We start from the raw sequence: 15,798 nt of genomic DNA, 5'->3' as shown, positions 1-15,798 counted from the left end.
GCAGGAGACTGCCCCTATGCAGGGCTTGCGGGAAGACCCATGGTATGCATCTAAGGGGCATGGTGAGCCGGTGGGGGCGGGGGTGTTTCTGCCGCAGGGGTTGGGGCGTGTGCAGGTGGGCCATGGTCGGGTCTGTGCCAGGGCTGGTGTGGGATGGAGGGCTAAGGAACGGCTTGGGCAGGGTGAGCTCTCCGTCTTCTGTGGTGGGACATGGACAGGCAGTGTTGGAGCACAGCTGAGGTCAGGTGAAGCTCTTGGGGAGACCATGTGGGCTGTCCTGTGGTAGCTGAGAGATCACAGGACCACATGAAGGCTGCAGAGAGGCCGGGCCACGGATGGCATATGGTCACTCAGAAAGGAAGGCCGTGAGCCGGCGGGGCAGGTCAGGGACCACCATAGGGGGCTGCACCCAGTGTCCAGGTGGAGGGTGGTTGCAGGTAGCTCTGCTGCCTGGAGTCCGTTGGGGAAGGCAGCCAGTGTGGGCTAGAGTGGGATGGGAGTGGCTGTAAATACTCAGACTGGAAGGAAGAGGGACCCTGTGCATGGTGAGGGTCCTGGGCTCTGCTCTTCTGCTGTTACGTCATGAGACAGAAGCCTTCTGGTCTGGATTGTTTTTTAGGCTAAGTGGGTGGATGTCCTTGAGGCGGATGGTGGATGGAGCCAGCAGGGCGAGGGCTCTGGGCTTCTGGGGCATCTATCATTTCTGTGATGAGGCTACCAAAGCATCCCTGTGTCCTCGGGGCCCCACATCCTGCCGTCTTGGCCAGCGGCAAGGTTGTTTGTTTGTTTTCTTTAGATTTATTTATGTATTTATGTATTTATTTATTTATTTGAAGAGAGACAGAGAGATTATAAGTAGGCAGAGAGGCAGGCAGAGAGAGAGAGAGAGGAGGAAGCAGGCTCCCCGCTAAGCAGAGAGCCTGACACGGGGCTCGATCCCAGGACCCTGAGATCAAGACCTTTGCTGAAGACAGAGGCTTTAACCCACTGAGCCACCCAGGCACCCCTGGCCAGCGTCAAGTTTTATCCGATTCTGTTAATTTGCTTTTTGTTTATTCCTAGCCAATGTTTCACTTATATTTAGTGATTGTGTTTCTTACTAAACGAAGTTTGTTTTGTTTTTTTTCTCTACGTAAGAATTTAAAAGTGGGAAGCTATATAGCATGTTGTTTTCTTACCAAATTAGGTAAATTTAGTACTTCTTTTACCTAATTATAAAATAGTGGGAGGAGGGGGGGGCGCCTGGGTGGCTCAGTGGGTTGGGACCTCTGCCTTCGGCTCGGGTCATGATCCCAGGGTCCTGGGATTGAGCCCCGCATTGGGCTCTCTGCTCCGCGGGGAGCCTGCTTCCTCCTCTCTCTCTGCCTGCTTCTCTGCCGAGTTGTGATTTCTCTCTGTCAAATAAATAAAATATTAAAAAAAAAAAAAGTGGGAGGAGGGAAATTTATTAAGTTGCAATTTCCCTTCAACCTAAAAATATTTCTTGGCTTGTTTTTTGATTCTCTGGCTTCCCCAGTGTCAGGGACAGACTGTAAATGTCTCCGGGGGCCGTCGCCGACAGCAGCCTCAGAGCCGGAGTCCTGGCTTTGTCTGTGCTTCACCACTTGTAAAATGGGCCCTTCAGCAAGTCATTCACCCCTTGATCCTCTGTAAAATGAGGCCCAAATGGAGGAAGCGGTAGACCTCCTTGATCAGAATGGCTATGAGAGGAGACACACACGGAGTGATCAGAGTAGTGGCTGCCCGCAGCAGCGAGTGTGTGCATGCACGTGTGCCAGTAGTTCTGCTGCACCTGGTGCACTTTGCTTGCCGCACCGAGTAGTGTGTCACTCTTGTTTGTAAGTCAGAGATTTTCTGTATTTTCAAAATGTTTAACTGGAGGAGTTATTTTGTGAGTTGTTAATGTGCGCCCGCTGTGGTGAGGTCACTGGGTGCCGCCGGGGGAGGGAGGTCTGGGGAGAGGCACCTGTGAGGCGGTCAGCAGGCTGACACGGTGGGTGAGAGGCAGCCCTGCAGGGAGGGAGGCAATTGCCTGTCACATGCTGTCTCAAAGCCCACGATGAAATCCCCTTCCCGTCCTGGCTGGTAGGAGAGGATCCAGGCTCTGGAGGCAGAGCTGCAGGCTGTTGGCCACAGCAAGACGATGCTGGAGAAGGAGCTCCAGGAGATTATCGCACTGACCAGCCAGGAGCTGGAGGAGTACCGGGAGAAGGTGCTGGAGCTGGAGGATGAGGTAGGTCGCGCTCCGTCCCCGCACTGCTGGACGGGCCTCTCTGCTCCTGTGAGGCTCTGGAGAGGTGGAACCCTCCATGCCGTGCTTCTGTGTGCCGTCTGACCCTTTGTCTGGGTCCCTCTCACCCCCATCTCTTACTGCCAGGTTCCCCACACGCTCTCTCGAGCACCCCTCGGTATTGGGTTGTCAGAGTGTTAGGGTTAAGATGCGCCCGGTGAGAACTCTCTGGTTGCAAATAATGAGAAAACCTATTCTTTTTTTTTTTGAGAAAACCTATTCTTTAAAAGAACCTCATGTAACTCTCGGGCCCAGAGAGGCTGTGGCTTCAGGTGATGCTACATGTGGCAGTGGTGATGATATCACCAAGGGCTCACCCCAGGGTCCTAGGCTCCCTGGGGGAAAGCTAAGGGGCTGGGAACTGGGGTGTGCTGTATCTGCTGCAGTCCTGGGTGGTCTGTTGGAGCTTTTTGGCACAGGTGTTGTGTTCCTGGTGTGGGGAGCTTCGCTCCGTTAGCCATAACAGGTATGCGTGTCGGTTCACAGTGGCTTCGATCTGTTTCAGCTTCAAGAATCCAGAGGCTTTAGGAGGAAGATAAAGCGCCTTGAGGAGCTGAATAAGAAGTTGGCCCTTGAGTTAGAGCATGAGCGAGGGAAGCTTACAGGCCTGGGGCAGTCCAATGCCGCTCTCCGGGAGCACAACAGCATCTTAGAAACAGCTTTGGCCAAGAGGGAGGCAGACCTGGTTCAGCTGAACCTCCAGGTACTCAGACCCTTTGCCGGAGGCGGGGGACTTGCTGGAGGGCAGGTGGCTCTGAGTCTGGTGCACGTCACCTCATTCAGTTGTCCCTGCCACCCACAAGCAGAGACAGGAAACAGGGAAGATCTGGTGATGTTTGGAGCCTTCCGGGGTGGGGCAGAGTTGGGAGATCCTAATGCCCCCCCTTACCGAGGTGTGGAGGCGCTGTGCCCTGTCCATTAGCTTCCTGGAGGGTAGGGGACTCCCTGCCCAAGCTGATCCCACTGTTGATGATGGGCTCTTCCTGTGTGACTCAGCGCTGGGATATGAACCCTGGGGGCTCTCTCTCCAGACCCTGTTCTCGCTCCTCAGGCTCTGCGGCCTCTCTCAGGATGGGGAAGCAGGCCTGGCACTTTCGGGCCGTCTTCAAGGGGCAGTCAGCAGCCAAACCCAGCCCCTGTCTCAAATTATCCAACCACCAGAGAGCTTATGAACTTTTACTTGGCACTGGTTCCCACCCCTGCCATGTCTGGTGGCCTCCTGCGTCCACGTTACCTGCCTCACCAGGGACGTGCATGTTTCTAAGCCTGGATTACAGGCAGCCTTTGGGTTCCTTGCTCTGTGCTTGAAAACGGCCATCTCAGACTTACGTTCTCCAGAGATGGAATTCTCCCTCCTTGGCCGCCTTGTGCGTTTGTAGGTAACGCGGGATGATGTCATGTGCCGCTGTCCTGCCAGGTTCCCTGTGGGGCACCGGGCCCCACAGGCCTTCCTCCCTTACTGCTCTGGTGATGTGCCGTAGGTGCAGGCCGTCTTGCAGCGGAAGGAGGAGGAGGACCGTCAAACGAAGCAGCTCGTCCACACCTTACAGGCTGCGCTGGAGCGAGAAAAGGCCAAAGTGCACAGCCTCAAGGAACAGGTGAGTGGCTAGCTTCCTCCTGGTTCTAAACTGCAGCTTCAGAGCCTGTGGCAATGCAGTGTTTCTGAAAACTGAGTATGTGTACCCTTGATGCCTCACTTCCCTTTTAGGAATTTATTGTACGAGTATCTTTGCTGATGTGTTCTGACAGCACTGTCATCACAGCCTTGGTGACAGTGAGCAGCTGGAGGGAGCCCTGATGTCCGTCCCTAGAAGAGTGGACTTGGATTAACCCAGATGCAGTCATATGGTCCCAAGACGCACACAGAGAGCTCTGTAGACATACTTGCTGGAGGACAGTGTCGCACACATAGACTTGAGTTAAAAAAAGCAAACTGCAGAGCGATGGCCCCATTAGTGTTAAGAGAGCAATTGAGAAAGAAGGTTGCACACACCTTCGCCGTTTCCTGGCAGGCTCCTTCCCGTGCTCAGGTGCCCGCCAGTGCATCAGTCTTCCAGAGAGAGGCCTGCCCTGTGGGCGGGGCCAGACCTCAACGCCTGGGACTCCTCAGCGAGTGCATAGCCTTTACTCCTCAGCAGAACATCAGCCTCTTGGCTTGAGGGCCAGGACTTGCTTACCCTCATGTCCCTGGCACCTGGCACCAGAGAGATGTTCACAATGTGGGGTTTTTTGGTTTTTTTTGTTTTTTTTTTTTAATTTAATTTTATTTTTTCAGTGTTCCAAGATTCATTGTTTATGTACACACCCAGTGCTAGAATGTGTTTGCTGTGTGCACACGTGCAAGGGTGTTTGTCACATCCTTTAAAAATGTCTCCATGGTGATACGATAGAAACATTCTTCCATTTTTTGGGGGCGCAACAGTAGAATATTCTTTTCAGAGAGAACAGTTTTAAGATCTGTTAAGTACATGTTGCTATGGGGGATGCCTGGTTGGCTCGGTCAGTTGAGCATCTGCCTTTGGCTCAGGTTCTGGGATTGAGTCCCACATCGGGCTCTGTGCTCAGCAGGGAGTCTGCTTGGGATTCTCTCTCCTCCTGCCCACCTCCCCCACGTGCATGCGTGCTTGCTCGCTCTCCAAGACTCTGTTACTGTGAACAGACCCCCGTTTGCCTTGCCTGTAGTTGTGGGTGGTTTTTTTTAATTTTATTAACATATAACGTATTATTTGTTTCAGGGGTGCAGGTCTGTGATTCATCAGTCTTACACAATGCACAGCACTCAGCATAGCACATGCCCTCCCAGTGTCCCTCACCGGCCGCCCCATCCCTCCCCCTGTGGTTGGTTTTTATTCCTTGTGTGGAGTTGAGCTGAGTCAGCTACCCTCCCTACTTTTCTACTTTTCCCCCAATTCCTGTCTTTTGCTCACTTACTAATTTTACTCTCCCTTTAGTGAAGATGAAAGTAGGAAATCTGTAAATAAAAGTGCTGGGGAAAAGGATGGATATGTGACATGAGCTTCCTTTTTTAAGGGCAGTAACTGAACAGTCCTCATTTATCTCTCTAAGTGGATTTCATATAATTATCTGGAGTGTAAAAACAGTACATACTAGTGAAAAGTAAGAAAAAAAAGTAAGATTAAAGATCATCTTGAATTTGCATCTAGTGATAAACCCCTGTTAACATCTTTTGTTGGAGTTTTGGGTTTTTTTTGTAAGAGTTTTTTCTATATTTGACTTCATATATCATAAGTGGGTTTGTTTGTTTGTTTTTTAAAGATTTTATTTATTTATTTGACGGAGAGAGATCACAAGTAGGCAGAGAGGCAGGCAGAGAGAGAGAGAGGAGAAAGCAGGCTCTCTGCTGAGCAGAGAGCCCGATGCAGGACTCGATCCCAGGACCCTGAGATCATGACCTGAGCCGAAGGCAGAGGCTTAACCCACTGAGCCACCCAGGCGCCCCTATCATAAGTGTTTTTATTTAACTTTTATATTTTTAATTTTTTAAAAAAGATTTTATTTATTTGGCAGAGAGAGCACAAGCAGGGGGAGTGGCAGGCAGAGAGAGAAGCAGACTCCCTGCTGGGCAGGGAGCCCTATGCAGGGCTCGATCCCAGGACTCTGGGATCATGACCTGAGCCGAAGGCAGTTGCTTCACCGACTGAGCCCCCCAGGCGCCTTTTATTAAACTTGAAAAAATGAAGTCCTTGCTTGGTGCAATTAGATAAGAGAACTGAGTTATTGACAAAAGAAACTGGAAGATTTTGTTATACTCTGAGAATTTGCCGGTCTCGGAAACCTTGAGAGAAACTGCGGTCTGCCATGAGAAGGCGACTGTGTCATCGTGTGGTTAGGAGTAGCGTCACCGCGGCTGCTCGGTGTGCTGGGACGGCGTGTTCTGCCCCAGAAACGTCCGCTGCCACTGGATTTAACAAGAACGAGGTGATGTCCTTGAGGACGACCAAAACTATTCACACCAAGAAAACCTCGCGTGTATGTGTCAGTTCGGCAGACGCTGGTGGCCGTGTCGCCTGCCTGCGTGCCAGGCGTGTGTTAGGGCTTTGGTCCTGGGGGAGTTTGAGAACCTTTGGAAGAAACGACAGCAGGGGCAGCCGGGACGCGGGTGGGGCCGGCGGTGACTCTCCTCGCAGACAGCACGCTTGGCGCGCTCCTTGTGGTTCTGGCCCCTGTCTTTGGTGATGCTGGTTTCTGTGTTTGTAGATTGCTGCCGCCAAGGCGGAAGCAGGACATAACCGCCGCCACTTCAGGGCCGCCACTTTGGAGCTGAGTGAGGTGAAGAAGGAGCTGCAGGCCAAGGAGCAGCTGGTACAGAAGCTGCAAGCCGAGGCAGACGCTCTCCAGTGAGTTCCGCCGGTGGGGGCTGGGTCCGCGCTGCGGTTGGGGGCGGGTGGGTGGGGGCCGCCACGTCTTCCAGTTAGGACGTCCCACACGTGCAGGTCACCCGGGTTCTGGCAAATCTCCATGCATTCTGGAGGCAGATCTAAGAAGGGGAATGTATCCAATCTCTGTCTTAGGAAACCTGCAGCTCAACTCTGAAGTTTCTGGCCGGACGCGGGTGTCCCCACTGCATACCTGAGGGTCCTTCACCAAGAACAGAGAGCCCTGTGTGAGGGGCAGGTGTCCCGAGGGCTGGGCCTCACCACTGAGGTTCACAGCAACCTCCATTTGGGGCGGCCTTGAGTTGAGCGCATGGAGGGGGCTTTTCTCCCATTGTCATCCATAAAATGGGATAGCAAAATATCCTTCCCGGGGGCGTCTTACACCCAGTCACAACAGAACACTCCAGAGCTCCTAGAATGGTCCCTGCCCAGACTGAGCAGTGTGTGAGTTTCTGTCACCCGTAGTGGGGAACCACTTTGTGTGTGGGGGATAAGGGTGCTGTGACTTCATGCCTCCTTGTTTTTTATGCTAGGATTCAAGAGGGGAAACATTCCCAGGAAATAGCACAGTTCCAGGCAGAGCTGGCGGAGGCCCGGACCCAGCTCCAGCTTCTGCAGAAGCAGCTGGACGAGCAGCTGAACGAACAGCCTATAGGAAACCAAGAGGTGACCCGCTGGGGAGGCTTTGCACCTCCAGTTAGCAGGACTGACAGAGCTAGACTTCACATTCAGTTCCCTCACTCCTTGTCTGCTTGGAAAGGGATATTTATTCTAAGTATGATATTAAACAATACACAGAGATGTAGTTAGAGCAATTTATAGTGTAAAAAAGCCACTTCAAAATTCTTTTGGTCATATGACTTTCTCCCTCCTGTAGATGGAAAATCTCAAGTGGGAGGTGGATCAGAAGGAAAGAGAAGTCCAGTCCTTGAAGCAGCAGCTGGAGTTGACTGAACAGCAGAGTAAGAAGGAACTGGATGGAATACAGCAGTTGCTGCAGGTGCGTGCTGTGGAACGCCCTGGGGCAGAAAGTCCAGGGCTGCTCCTCATAGAGTGCTAAGTGCGTAACGTGAGTTATCCCCGAACTGAGTGCTTCCACCAAGCCGCTTTGCAGATGTTACCTGTTTCAGAAAGAAAGCCAGGTCACACAGCTAAAGGAGGCCCAGCCCCAGTGCTCTGTGTGCCCTGGGCTGAGCTGTGTGAAGTGTACCAGGACTGGGACCTGACAAAGCCCAGGCAATGAGACAGTGTATGTGGGAAGTTCACGAGTCTGTGAAACACTTTTCCACAAAGAGATCTGTGTGCAGGCTTGACTGCTTGCATAAAGGATCAGGAAGAGACTCTTGCCAGGACTCCTACTTGTGCATGGCTGGAGTGACAGGACTGATTTATATCTTTCTTTCTAACGGTGACACTTAACTCCAATAGCTGACCTTGGAGTTGGAAAAGGTGACTCTTGGGATCCACTGTAGACAGTGGACATGGAAGTATTGCTCATTCCTCAGCAGAGGCTCTGAAATTTGGGTAAGAACGTTGAGGGCGTGACTGTAGCAGGACACTGCCCAGCCCAGACCGTGGGGAGGAAGTAGGCTGGCATGGCGGTGCCAAGTGCAGCATCACAGAAAAGTGAGCGTTAAATTTCCAGCCCCTTGCCCTTGGGACATAGACAGATCTTAGCAGCGCATGTAAGATCCTTCAGATTTTAAAAACGTGTGACTTCCCTTTCTTTAGAACATCAAAGCTGAGTTGGAGATGGTGCGGGGAGATCTGTCCCTAACCCAGAAAGAGAAATTCGTGCTTCAAGCTAAAGTGTCGGAGCTGAAGAACAACATGAAGACTCTGCTCCAGCAGAACCAGCAGCTCAGGCTGGACCTGCGGCGCGGCGCGGCCAAGACGGTATTCAGGCTGGGTGCCCTCGCAGGGTTCCCTGGGCCCGTGGCACCCCTGCTGGGCAGGTGGCTGGCAACCCTCCGGTTACTCAGCCTTGAAGTTCTGTTTAGCCAGTGTGGAGCAGGTCCTGTGTGAAATAAAGGATGCCAGGGTCTTGTGCTTGGCCACAGGCCAAACCCTTTTATTTTTGTGCCTTTTCCCAGAGGCTTTTGCTGCTTTTTATGAATTCATTTTATTTTATTTTATTTATGAATCATTTTGTTGTAATACGCCTTATAAGCCATATGAAGGCTCATCTGCTGGTGTTCACAAGAGCCCCTGGCCTAGTCGGTGCGCCAGCTGGGGCCAGCAGCTGCTGCGTGGGCTTGGGGGCCCCGGGAAGCCCGTGCAGACCCTCTGTGTACCTGGCATTGGTTTCTCTGCTCGGTCTGCGTCAGCGGTCTCCAGGTGCCAAGAAATCATTCAGACTCAGAGTCTGTTTAGCACTGTTGGCCTGTCTGTGGAAAGAGTTTGAAGTTCTAGAAAGGGGAGTTGTAGGAGTTAAAAATTGGCTTAATGTCCTAGAGATATGCAGGGTCAAGGCTGTGGTCCTCTGTGGAAAGCACCCATAATCCCCACAGGGGTGTTCTCAGCGAGCTCGGCCCGTCCTCCCGAGCAGCTGGCGGTGCAGGTTGCCGTGTGAGCTGGCACACTCTGGGGGTCAGGAAGCATCTCAGCTCCCCGCTGGCACTCCCTGAAGCCTGGGGCCGCACTTGTGATGGTCGGGGGCCGTGTAGGGGAAGTTGTGGTTGGTGTCAGCCTCCAAGGGAGAGGGCTAACCATGTGCTTTTAAAAACAGAGAAAGGAACTGAAAGGCGAGGCCAGCTCTTCCGGCCCCGTGACACCAGTCAAGATCCCTGACTGCCCTGTCCCGGCCTCGCTGCTGGAGGAGCTGCTGAGGCCTCCGCCTGCCGTGAGCAAGGAGCCGCTCAGGAACCTCAACAGTTGTCTTCAGCAGCTGAAGTATGAGCCGCACTCTGTGTCCTCCCTGGGCCCTGGAAGTAGATGGCATGTTCGACTTGGGGGGATCCTGTTGCCAGCCCTGCGAGCCCCAGAGAGGCTGGGCAGGTCTGGGCTATGTGCGATCACTCAGGCCTTCAGTCCCTCTCGTATGGGAGGACTGCCTGGAGCTGGGTGGCCCTTAGGAGACCTACACATAGCTGGAGGTTTTGTTCCCACCAGCCCGAGGCCAGTGTTGGCGGGGCGTGGCCCCATGGGGACATCTTTTTGACCCTGTGAATGGAGGCCGTGTGCATGCAGGCCCTCAGTGATGTCTCACCCATCCTCTCCCTGAGCGCAGGCCCGCGTATGCAGACCTCTACACATGCAGAGAGAAATACTGAGCCCCATAAGTCGTGTGACCCCATGGGTGCTGCTTCCCAAATAGACAGGTCTGTCTGCCACCCGAGGGTGCCACAGATGCTTGTTCGGATCTATGTTGGAGATGACCCGTTGCCCCTTGGGGAAGTCAGAGCGTCATTTCCGGCTCTCATTTGACTGGCCTGCCTTCCTCTGCTTCCCTGGTCTGCCCAGGCAGGAGATGGACAGCCTGCAGCGCCAGATGGAGGCACACGCCATCACCGTGCACGAGTCCCTGTCCTCATGGACGCAGGGGGACCCTGCCGCCAGCGCTGCTTTCCCGGGAGATCATGCCAACCCCAGAGGAGATACAGAGCGACACAGTCAGTGCAGGGTCTCCGGACAGGCGCTTGGAACAGCAACCGCCGAGCACCCCCACTCCGAGTGCTTGTAACTACCCAAAGGAATTTTCTTTTATCCATATTATTTATTTGACTGTTTGCTCTGTGTTTCCTAAGAGATGAGGTTGAAATTTTGCATCTGCCTTTTCAGGAGTGAAAGAACTGAACAGGAGCCAAGAACTGGAGGAATAGTCATTTGCAGATCACAGCTAGCTTCCCCACGAAATGACCAAATGCTAACAACCTAGTTTAGGTCTCAGTGAGTTTCTGAATGTGTCTGAAGGGTTCCTTGCAGAAGAAGGCCTCTGTCGAGTGACCTTAGATGCTGCTCTCTGAGGGCTGAGCCCACCAGTGGCCACTGGTGGAAATAATGCATGACTGCGTCCCGTTTCTCAGTGAGAGCTTTACCTCCCCGCAGAAATGAAACGATTTGCACCTTTGGTTTTATTTTACTTTCAGTAGTTATCTCACCATAGGATGTGTATATAAATACTGAAAATCATAAGCTAATCTTCAGAAAGAATATGTCCATATTATTTAAGAATGACCTGGATTGTCTTTTTATCGATTGCCTTTTGAAAATCTGCTGTCAGGAAGTAACGTACGTGTAGGATTTAGGGATGTCAGTCAGAAAATTATATTTTAAGAAATATAATTATTTTATTTACTGTACCTTCTAAAACCAAATATTCTTGGAGCGAAAGGTTTTTTGTTTCAGTTTCACTTTATTTTTGAGAGCCTCGTCCTAAGTGCACACCCCCACCCCCACCTGACCATTGACGCTGCCCGGCCTCACTCCCCTTGGCTGTCCCTTGGGCGGGCCTAGTGGCCACAAGGTTACCAGTGACCACACACTGGCCTGACATGGGTGATGTTTGGGGAGAGGTCAGAGGAGAGGCGGGAAGAGAGGACCAGGGCTTCCTGCAGGGCTCTGAGCCAGGCTCAAGGCTTCTCCAGGCCTCCTCCCACCAGCCCCGACTCCCACCCCGCCCCCCCCCCCCCCCACCGTGCCCACATGAAAATCCATCCATCGGGGCCTGTGTGGTCATCAGAGGACATGCCGAACTCGTGGTGACAGCCTTCAGAAGGCCCTGTAACCTCTCATCTGGAGGGATTTCTAGCAGGGGCAGGTGATCTCTGTGGGAAGGCGGTGGAGGCCTCCTGAGCTCTCCTGTAGGTGAGAGTCTGATGTGGAAGCCGGCTCCCTGAGCCTGGGAGATTTACTTAACTGTCTGTGACCCATGAGGGCTGTAATTTTGTTCCCTGGCCAAGTTGGCCAGGAAATCCAAGCTGATAGTTACCGTTGTGAGTTAGAGAAGAGAGGCCCCTGGTGCAGATCTGGGGGTCTTAGGATGAAGTCAGAAGTGGTACTGATCAGGCCAGATATGCTTCTGTTGACCTGCTTCTTACGTCTCTCTTACAGAGAAAACGGTTTGGTATTTTCAAGCCGTTTGTCTTCTCTTAGGCTATTAGAAGGTTAATTGATAAAGTAGCATTAACCACAAAGATGCTTAGTGTTTAAAAAAAGTTCCCTAGCAAGTACTGAAATTTCTAAAGTATGTATATCACTTGTACAGGGTTAATCTTGAAATAATACTTGAAGACTTTTCATTATAAATATATCCTATTTTTCATCTTAAGTTGGAAATTGTTTTTGACAAAATTGTTTTTGTACCATTAGAAAAGAAAAATTGTTAATTACAGTCTTATTTATTTGGGGTGTTTCATCCTCAGCTTTAATTTTCAAACCAAGACATGACACTCAGCCTCATGCTGCGGCTGCTTTCCCACTGCTGCTTCCTGGAGGTCTCCCAGTAAAAGCCGCTCACTGTGCATTTGTCATTCGGAAAGGGCAAACGGATTCTGAATAATCCTCAAGTGAAAGCAGATTTCTGTTCCTCACCCCATTTCCCTCATGTCTTATTTGCTTGCTGTGTGTGGGTGCGTGCCTGTGCACGTGTGGGTGCGTGTGCAGGTGCATATGCCTTGTGCGTGGGTGGGTGTGTCTGCACACGTGTGGGCATACGCAGGTGTGTGTCCCTTGTGCATGTGTGGGCATGGGCGGGTGTGTGTGCCTGTGTGGGCGTGTGCTGGCCTGCAGCAGCAGTGCTCCCTGCTCTCCCAACATCATCCTGTGCCACTGTCGTCACCCCATCTTTCCGTTCTGTCAACGCCCAGCCTGCCTTTGGTCTGACTTCCCTGGCTGTCCCCACACGCTGTGATGTCACCTGTGTGGCCTGCAGCTCCTGACGCGGGCCCTTTCTTTCAAGCTGACACTGGCTTTAGGGTTCCTTGACAAGTCTCCTGAGAGAGGAAGCTGGACTTTGAAACCCCTGCTTCTGATTTGTTGAGGGTTATTTTTCAATCTCTAAGGGACTTGATTGGCACTGCTACCTCCCAGGCTGCGATCTGCAGTGAATATCATTTGAAATACTCTGTTTGTGGGCAGAAGGTGTGAATTTGGGATTTACTCATGGAAAACAATAGTCCAGTCTGGAGTATTTGTAAGAACAGGCTTGCTGTTACATCATGTTTGTGTGTGTCACTTGTGTGGCGACTGTGTTTGTCGTGCCCTCACTGTAGAGGACGCTGGTTCGGACAGTTCATGATGTCATTTCTTGTTTCTCTTACGTTCCAAGGAAAGGCTAGTTGCAATGTGGTTATCACTGACTTTTCCGTGGAACACATTGGATAGATGCCGCGGATCTTATGGGTTTACATGGTTTTGTTCTACTGTTTGGAAGGTATAACGGGCAACATTTTGACAGGATGTAAAAGTGGCTTTTTCTCTGGCCTGGGTCCAGGTCATGGGACAGACCTGCTAGGAAGATTCTCATCACACTCTTTCTCCATGTGAAGACTTTTTTTGGTATAGGGATACTTACTACAGAAGCCATGGCATATATTCCTACTCCTGTGAGTAACTTTTCAAATGAATGAAATGTCCCGTGTAAAGATTTCTAGTAGTGAAAGGGACCAGCATGTCTGAAAGCAAATGTCCTGGAGCCTTCCTCAAGAATGCTGTGACGTATGAGACGTCCTGAGCCTTACTCAAACATGTTCCAGGCAAATCTGATTGTGTGGTGGTCTCAGGCTATAATGGGATCCTTGAGGGTAATGTAGAGGATCTAGAAAACTGGATGGCTTTTAAGTTACTCATTTCTGTTAAAAATTTTCTCATGAAAGGGAGTCCTCGGGTCGGGGCTGTTAGGGGAAAGGTGTCACCATGCACAACAATTGTAACTTTAAAAAGCATGTTGATTTTTTTATAAATTTAAGTGTGCTGGGGAATTCCTTAAATTTTGTGCAATAAACTATTTTTTGTTAAAGATTTTCATATTTCATTGGGGGGCCTTATTTTAATATATATATTTTGCCATATTTGGGAGTACCTTTTATCTCGTGTTATTATAAACTGTTTAACTACTGGTCTTAAAAGAGCATTTTACTGTTCTACTGAAAGATTCAGATGGGTGTGACATCTAACTTGTGTTGCTTTTGACTGCCGCGGAAGAATGGCAGTGTGTTAGCCATGCCCTTCCCCCTAGCCCACCTGTCATACGCAGGTGGCTATGAAGGAGAGAAATTTTGCTGAGCAGTCCAAGAGACCAGGGGCAGGTGCCCTCCGGCCTGCGGGCATGTCCCTGTGCATGTCCCTGTATGGGGGGCTGCCTTCACCGCTGGGCCCCACGACTGTAGCAGCCGACAGCAGCTGGACCGTAAGTACTTCTCTGAGCCTCTGTGTCATGGCCCGGTTCCCCCTCTTCCATCTGTATTCTTTTTTTTTTTTTTAAAGATCTTTATTTATTTATTTATTTTAAAAGATTTTATTTTTTTTCATCTTTTTTTTTTTTTTTTTTTAATTTGACAGAGAGAAATCACAACTAGGCAGAGAGGCAGGCAGAGAGAGGAGGAAGCAGGCTCCCTGCAGAGCAGAGAGCCCGATGCGGGGCTCGATCCCAGGACCCCGGGATCATGACTTGAGCCAAAGGCAGAGGCTTTAACCCACTGAGCCACCCAGGCGCCCCAAGATTTTATTTATTTATTGGACAGACAGCGATCACAAGTAGGCAGAGAGAGAGGGAAACAGACTCCCCGCCCAGCAGAGAGCCTGATGCGGAGCTTGATCCCAGGACCCCGAGATCATGACCTGAGCCGAAGGCAGAGGCGTAACCCACTGAGCCACCCAAGTGCCCCCCATATTCTCGTTTTGATCAAGAAGAGTTAGCCAGACATGGAAAGTCTTCCGTTAAGTGTTCTTATTAATGACCAGCATGACGAAACTGTACAGCCAAGAAGTAAACTAGTGATCACAGAATGTGGCTTTGTGGTAGGTTTTATGCAGTTCTTTCCTAGCACGCTGCTTGGTCTGCTTCCATAACGAGGGGCCAGGGGACACAGGCACTGCACGGCCTAAGGGGAAGATCTGACCGCCTTCTCGTCCTTCTCGCCCTGACTCCCTGAAATAGGGTGGCTGCAATCTTGGTTTTCTCTACAGTGATCAGGAGAGGAATGGTTCTGTGCCCCTGAACCTTTTCCTTTCATCTGTAAAGTTGCTAAACCTTTGCGAGCACTGAATGAACACATGCATGGATTTCGTTTTGAAGCTTGCTGCGCCCTCTGTGGGCATGCAGTGAGTGGTCAGGAGGGGCTGGGCACAGGTTGGCAGCGGCCGTGTTCCGGCTCTGGGGGTGGCAGGTGCAGCGGGAATGTTGTGCTGAGGGAAGGACCTGCGACTTCCCACTGAGGGGGAGCCCAGTGTTTAGAAATCACCAGGTCAGCCAGACATCTCCTACCTTGTGCAGACTGTGTGAGAAATTCAAACAGGATCGTTGATGCCGCTGCTGTCCAGTTTGGTGGATAGGTACGAGACGCTGGAAGAACCTGCAAGCCTTTCCTAGACGGGAAGGAATTCCCAGTCATCAGCGGCATCTCAAACCAGCAGCAGCAGCCCTGGTTTGCCCTTCATGCATGCTCTTACTTGCCTGCGAGTGGTGCAGATGCTGGTAGCAAGTATACTTTGGCGATGTCTTTTCCTGAAAACGATGGGCGGCACTAAACTGTGTTGCTCTTCCTTTTTTTTTTGGCCTGTTTGGTGTGGGCGGGCCCTTCTTGCATCCCAGCTTGACTCCTGGAGCTTGAGCCGGTCAAGGGCTTGGGAAGCAGCACAGTGACGTCCCTTTCCAACAGCGAGCTTCCTGGCCGGGTGGGAAGTGTGTGGGTCACGGCAGCCTTGCGGCGGGAGGGCAGTGGCTCTGGGAAGTCCCTGGAGGTTCCCATCCACTCAGCCCTCCATCTGGCCTGGGAACTGCCGGAGAAAATGGTCCGCATGCTTTTCACACAATCCGGGTTGCAACTCTACGGAGCAGGGAATGGGAGCCAGCTTAAAGGTATCTCACAGGACACCTCATTTTGTTTGTGAGCTTTATTTTTTTCTTAAGGTTTTATTACTATTTTCAAAGATTTCTTTGACAGAGATAGC

The 15,798-nt window shown here is 51.4% G+C and overlaps 1 protein-coding gene across 4 annotated transcripts in view; it reads left to right on the top strand.

Annotated features, from left to right (window-relative positions):
* Positions 1-13,647, top strand: part of GOLGA3 (golgin A3) — a 46,508-nt gene extending 32,861 nt beyond the window's left edge. For all 4 annotated transcript variants that reach the window (XM_046024795.1, XM_046024798.1, XM_046024797.1 and 1 more), the window contains 9 exons: positions 2,090-2,233; positions 2,796-2,993; positions 3,772-3,888; positions 6,509-6,648; positions 7,221-7,353; positions 7,565-7,687; positions 8,419-8,583; positions 9,416-9,579; positions 10,150-13,647. In XM_046024795.1, coding sequence (XP_045880751.1) covers positions 2,090-2,233; positions 2,796-2,993; positions 3,772-3,888; positions 6,509-6,648; positions 7,221-7,353; positions 7,565-7,687; positions 8,419-8,583; positions 9,416-9,579; positions 10,150-10,369 — 1,404 coding nt within the window. In that variant the 3' untranslated portion in view covers positions 10,370-13,647. The remainder of the gene's footprint in view (positions 1-2,089; positions 2,234-2,795; positions 2,994-3,771; positions 3,889-6,508; positions 6,649-7,220; positions 7,354-7,564; positions 7,688-8,418; positions 8,584-9,415; positions 9,580-10,149) is intronic.
* The last annotated feature ends 2,151 nt before the right edge of the window (positions 13,648-15,798 follow it).

This window comes from Meles meles, chromosome 12 (genome assembly GCF_922984935.1).
Source record: "Meles meles chromosome 12, mMelMel3.1 paternal haplotype, whole genome shotgun sequence".
Classification (NCBI taxonomy): domain Eukaryota; kingdom Metazoa; phylum Chordata; class Mammalia; order Carnivora; family Mustelidae; genus Meles; species Meles meles.
Note: the sequence above shows the minus strand (reverse complement) of the source record. Positions and strands in the feature narration are given on the sequence as shown.